Here is a 6000-nt window from a genome sequence, read left to right as displayed (position 1 = left end):
GGCCAGCGTTAAACCACGACAGTGTGACACACGGAGAGCGCTCCCCTACACGCCCTCCCGGCCGTCCCGGTGCCGGCAGCGGGGTCGCAGGGAGGGCAGCGTTTCGGCCCGTCAGGGTGGCGGAGAAAAGCGACAGACGTGGGAAGATCCCGAGGATAGACGGACAGTGAAAGAACGGCAGCAGTGGGAAAAACACAGGTGCTGCCCAAACGCAAGCGGCGCCGGCAGACAGGAGACAATTTATCTCTTGCCGACTGCCAATCTGTGTGTTAGCTTAGGTGTGTGGAAACACACCGCCGCCTGGGGAACGGCGACCCTTGCTGGGGGAAAGCGCCGCGGGCAGCGCGGGAAGGCGAGCTTCGCGCGTCCGTCGCGGCTGGCGGGGGTCAGAGCCCGTGAGGAGACTAGCTGCGGACTCCGCGCCAGGAGCGGAGCCGGGGCGGGAGCCGGAGCCCCTCCCCCGGGGCGGGGCCGTGACCGGCCGGGCTGTGGCGGGCGGGCGGCTCCGGGAGCGCGTAAGTGACGCAGCGTTCCCGGAAGCTGCCTGGAGCTGAGGGACAAGCGGCTCAGGAGACGGTAGACGAGGCAGGCGGGCTCTCGCCGCGGCTGTCGTTGCCTCGGCGGAGCCTTCCAACTCCATCCCGCTCTGCTTCCATCCCTTTCCGTCCCGTTCTATTCCCTTGTCTGCCGGGAGCCATGTCGCTCTTCCAGTCCGCCCTGGACTTCCTGGCGGGCCCTGGCTCCCTGGGAGCCGCCAGCCGCGACCAGAACGATTTCGTAGGGCAGACGGTGGAAATGGGCGACATGAAGCTGCGTATCAAGCGGGTCATTGCCGAGGGTAAGAGCGGGTGGCAGGGCCGGGCCGTGCGGGGCGGACCCCGGCGCTGCGGGGCCGGGATGGGCTTCCCCGCGGGCCTTCTGCTCCCGTTTTCCCTGTCTCCTATTCCTAGACCGGGAGGGTTTCCTCCTTGGTAGGCCGCGCCCGGTTGGGGGCGGGCGGGCGGCTGCCGGGGCGGTGGTTCCGGCCTCTCGGGAAGGGCTGGCGGTATTGGCGCCGAGCCGGTGTCCCAGGCACGGGGGACGCTGTCCCCAGGCCCGGGGGTCGCAGCAGTGTTACTGTCCCGCCTCAGGAATAGCCACCGAGAGCCGCTGTGTTGTGTGGCCGCTCCTTTGCTTGCTCCGTGGTTTGAAATGCCTTTGCCACATAACAGAACTCAGAGGAGTTTGTAATCTGTGAGGGTCTTTGTAATATACCACGGACCTGATGGAAATTCTGGATTACGTGTTTTTGTGGGTTTTTTTTTGGTTGTTGTTTTGTTCTTTTTTTTTTTTTTTTTTTTTTTTTTTTTTTTTTTTTAATGACAACGTATTGTATTATGCCAAATATGCAAGGTTGCCTCTGTTGTTTGGGGTTGTTTGGAAGACTGTGGAATGCGGGAATTGTGTTTGCTTTAAACGCGCTTGTCAGGAGGCTGATCTTAGTGTACACATAGACTTTGTTAGAGTACAAGGAGTTAAATATCCAGGCAGTTTACAGTTTCAGTGAAGTTATGGATAGGTAGCCTGGCACACGACTTGTTAATATGTTTTAGAAAAGATGTAAATTATTTAGGTATTAGCAGAAATTTGGGATGTCTTGTTCTTGTGGTCAGAGAAAATACTCTATTTCCTCAAGCAGAAGAACCAATGAAGGCTAGTCTCAGAAGACTAAAATGTGAAGTTTTCCATACTACTGCAGTTAATTATTTCATTTACTTTGTAGAGATGGTTGATGTTATTTAGGTTAAATACTTCAAAGTTCTATTTAGAGCTCCTTTTTTGTTACTGGAGTTTCTTTCTGTAGTTCGTTCTTGTAATTATCTGGTACTAAGTAGTTTTCTGTTGAAAAATCTTGGTGATCAGCATAGAAGAAAAAATTGGTTAAGATTAGCTACTTTAAACCACTCGTAAGCTACTTACAAAATTTTTCTGTGTGTTGTGTAAAACAACAGTAACTAGGTCTTCACTGCTTTATCTTCTTAAGGGCAATAATTTGTCGCTTGAATGCTCAAGCACTTTTGGCATATGATCTTAGAGGAAACCTGGCAGTTTGTTATGTATAAAGTTGCTTTTAAAACAGTACTAAATGTCATGTCCTCCTGTTCTGCCTTCAGCCTTTACTTACAGCTCTTTACAGTCAGAATTGTGACTGAAATGTAAGCACTCAGTAGGATGTGAATGCTAAAAGAACTGTCTGTGCTGCTGATACTGTAACATTCTTGCCGGCAGTGACCACAGCGGTTACCGAAGGACAAAGGAAAGTTAGGGCAGGAAGCTGTTTTTGAGGCATATATGCTATTTGGTTATGGTTCTGGAGCAGGTATTTTAATACTTCACTTTGACAGTAGCCTACTGTTTTTCAGAATCTGACACAGGTATTGTAAAATGTCAGGAGGAAGATGCCAGGTTAGATGACTTAAAGATTACTTAAATGGAGGCATGCTTTGACTCTGCAGTTCTTGTCAATTTCTCTGTAACCACTGCTTTGTGTTCCATGTTTGTCTCACTGTTACAGTTTTATTTTATGTTGTTTTCTTTCCTTATTTTGCCAACTGAAGTTGGGCTAGCTGCTTGCTTTTTCTGGAAAGTGTAATTTTCTAACCAGTGTAGCTGGTCTGAAAGAAACCTTGTAGTATATTGAGTATAAAGGTAGAATAGACATAAAATATTGAAGTCCCAGCCTCTCCTGCTATCTTCAGACTTGAATTTGTCTGTAGTGTATAATTTATTTTGTTGCTCAAATTGCATTTATCTTTCACCTCTGGATGTGTTGTGGTACCTTCTGATACATGGGTCCACAACTGTGGCTTATATGTATTCCCTTCCATGGGTACAAATATAGTCTGTTTTTCTTCTCAGTTCTTTCATGCCAAATTCCCTACTGGAAAATCCAGTGCTGCTTTCTGAATCTGGATTGCAAACCCATGATGAACTGGATTTGAGACAGAGCGTTTTCTATAGGCTCATACACTCAGCTTTGTTTGCAGCTGGTGTGAGCAGAGCCTGCGGTTTAGCGTTGCACGGTATCATGTGGCAGCGCAGGTTCAGTTGTTCCCACAGTCCACAACTCCTTCCAGCTCTGTAGTGTGCACCAGTGCTAGTGCAAATCTATGTTTGGCTGTGCTCTAAGCTGAGACTGGTTGCACAGGTTGCTTGGATGGATTTTCCTGGTTGTTTCACAGAGGTGTCATGCCGGGATTGGACTGGGCTGATTGAAAATGCGGTGTGTTGCTGCAGGAGGCTGACAGCAACCTGTGGGGGATGAGCTGAGGATGATCGCTTGTGCTGATATACCTCTAAATGCAAGAACAAACTAAGTGTGTCATGGACTGGACTAAGCCCTCCTAGAATATGGTATCCTGGGTTTTTTTATGCTTGGACATTTCAGTAGCTCACTGCAGATAAGATTTTAGAGGACCTTGGTGGGGACCTTTATATATAATCCCTGCTTACCCTCGGTATCATGGTGGCTTCAGGTGTCGTGGATTTTCTTGAACCCTCTGGTTAAGTGCACAGACCCCCACACAATTTTACTCAAGTAAAATATTTACAGATTTCCTGCCTAATTAGTGAATAATGTTGCTGGTTTTGAGACTGAACAATTTATGAGACTGAACAATTTAGAATAAACCAAGTGTTTGGTTGTGTGAAAAATGGGGAGCAAGCAAATTTAACAACCATTCTTCAAGTGTAATGAATTCTTATACTTTCTTTGAGTAACAAACATTGACAAAAGAGCACACAAGAGAAACATGATGAGAAAAAGAGTGCATTATTCAATCTGATCAGAGTCTAAAGCTTTTACCATAGTGAAAAAATCATTCCTTAGTCAGAAAGATATCAATAGTACAGACTTAAATGGGGACCGACTTTAAAATTTTTCTTAGTTTTAAAATAGATGTCATAACTTGAAGCCACATAGGTAGGTGACTTGTTACAAGCTGCTTTCTGTCAAGGTGAAACTTCTGCTATTAAAGCAACTTTTTTTTTTTTTTTCCTTTGGTACTTCAGGGCTTCCTCAGTATTTTGAGTGTAAACAGGCAGTATTACAGTTTGCCAAGCCTATAGGAACAATTCTATGGTCTCTGCAACTACTAGATTCATAAGATAATGATAACCTTATTAAGTCCAGGTTTTTAGGTGGTTTTAATTTGTAAATCTCTAGCAGCAGGGGCACAAAGAATGCTTAATGTCAAGTTTCTATGAACATTGTTAGTTTTGTTTGCTGACATATGGGGGGGGGGGAAAGGAAAGGTGATTCCTAAAGAACAACTAAAGCACCTGACCTAGCAGCTTTCCAGTTTGCATTCTCTTTACTCTAAGCGTAGACAATGTTTTCAACATGGAGCAGAACAGTTCTGTTTTTTAAAACTGTTGTTTCTTGGCTGTAGCAATTCTTGCTTGCAGGGGAACTCTGAAAGTTTCAAGATATTCTACCTCTCTGCGTCTCAGGGGTGGGGGGGAAATGTACAGATCTTAAAGTTTGGGCCATCCTTCATTCTTGAGGCAGTTTCATTGTGTTATTAGGACTTTGCAATGGACACAAGTGCATTACTGGACTTCAAAAAAAATGCTTGTGGGTCAATGCTTGGGAAAAATAACAGAGCGTCTTTTCTGTTTTGATACTCTGATAGAAAAGCTTTCAGGTAAGATGCACTGTAACTTACAGTCCAGGCTAAAATTATAATGTTTCAATCGATTATAGCTGAAACATAAACCGCTGAAAGTTGATGGAAACAAATTTGGTCAGTATTTGGGAGTGGAGTAGACAAGTCATATTAAATAGTTAAAACAGGAAGCTACTCACACCCTCAAATTCTCATGACTAGTTAAGTGTGTAATGGAACAGTGAGTGAATTACAGTAGCAAGCAGTGTTATGATGTACTTGGTGTCCCTATTTTGATGCTTCTCTAGCTGTCACTTTAGTGAAGCTTATCTGAAAAAGTAATTTGTGAAGATGTGAAAAACAGGGACATGATACAAAAGAACAGTTTAAAATCCTACTTAATGTTTAAATGCAGTGAAGTTACTCAGTATTATGTGACACCTAGGTTTGACTTGAGGGAGAATCCAAATCTCTTGGTTGGAAAAGCAAGGGTCTTCAAATCTCTGTAAGAGAATTATGAATGTGTGAGATGTTTGTGTCTACAGAAAAGAAATAAATCCAGTTTCTGTATCAGAAAATACTATCTGAGATGACTTTGGAGAGCTTGGGCTGTCTTCTGAGAATGGTCCTCTGAAATGCCTCAGCAATGAAAAACCTGTCTGTCTGGGCAATAGCTGGAATGGGTGGGTACATATCTCTACACTGGTGATCTGTATGGGGGAATACTAACATGATTTTGCTGATACAGAAAGCCTCAGAAAATTGTCTTAAAACCATCTACAAACATTTACATGAGTGGCAAAAATGAGTGAAAACACCCCAAATGTAATTGCATTCTTTAGACGTCCCTAGGAGTTGTTCCTCTCTTAACTTCCATTTTGCAATTTGCTTCAGTTAGGTTTGCTATACAGGTGTTTGTAGAGGTCGATTGAAAGTGCTTTTAAAATAATTTCTTCTGAATGTTTTCAAATATATTAGTTGGGGTGCTTGGAGTAAACTGTTATGGCAGAGGAGAAGTTTTGCCAGTAAACTAGTCCCTACTAAGGGTGTATTAAAACTACTTTAATAGACTACTTCTTCAAGGGAGCCAACATCAAACTGTAAAACTGCTTTTAAGAATGAAGCAGTAGTACTAGTTTAGCTTTTTGTGTAGGAATTGTTTTTCAGTAATAACAAATGGTTAAAAAAAAAAAAAAAAGGTTAAAAGTACCTTCACAACATGCGTCAACTCCTTTGGTGTCCCAGAAAATCCACGGAATTAAACATGGTAGTGAACCAAACACTACATGGAGTGAGCAGAGTTGTATAGAGCTGAATTGAGTTCAGGTGAAAGAATGAAATGACAGATTAGGAC

At 44.0% G+C, this 6000-nt stretch overlaps 1 protein-coding gene across 2 annotated transcripts in view; it reads left to right on the top strand.

Moving 5' to 3' along the window:
• The first annotated feature begins 560 nt into the window (after nucleotides 1-560).
• Nucleotides 561-6000, top strand: part of GAK (cyclin G associated kinase) — a 79318-nt gene continuing 73878 nt past the window's right edge. For both annotated transcript variants that reach the window (XM_066181574.1, XM_066181573.1), the window contains exon 1: nucleotides 561-838. In XM_066181574.1, the coding sequence (XP_066037671.1) occupies nucleotides 697-838 (142 nt within the window). In that variant the 5' untranslated portion in view covers nucleotides 561-696. The remainder of the gene's footprint in view (nucleotides 839-6000) is intronic.

The sequence above is a fragment of the Chamaea fasciata genome, unplaced genomic scaffold, assembly GCF_029207755.1.
Source record: "Chamaea fasciata isolate MVZ Bird 193981 ecotype frontalis unplaced genomic scaffold, bChaFas1.0.hap1 SCAF_4, whole genome shotgun sequence".
Taxonomy (NCBI): Eukaryota; Metazoa; Chordata; class Aves; order Passeriformes; family Sylviidae; genus Chamaea; species Chamaea fasciata.
Note: the sequence above shows the minus strand (reverse complement) of the source record. Positions and strands in the feature narration are given on the sequence as shown.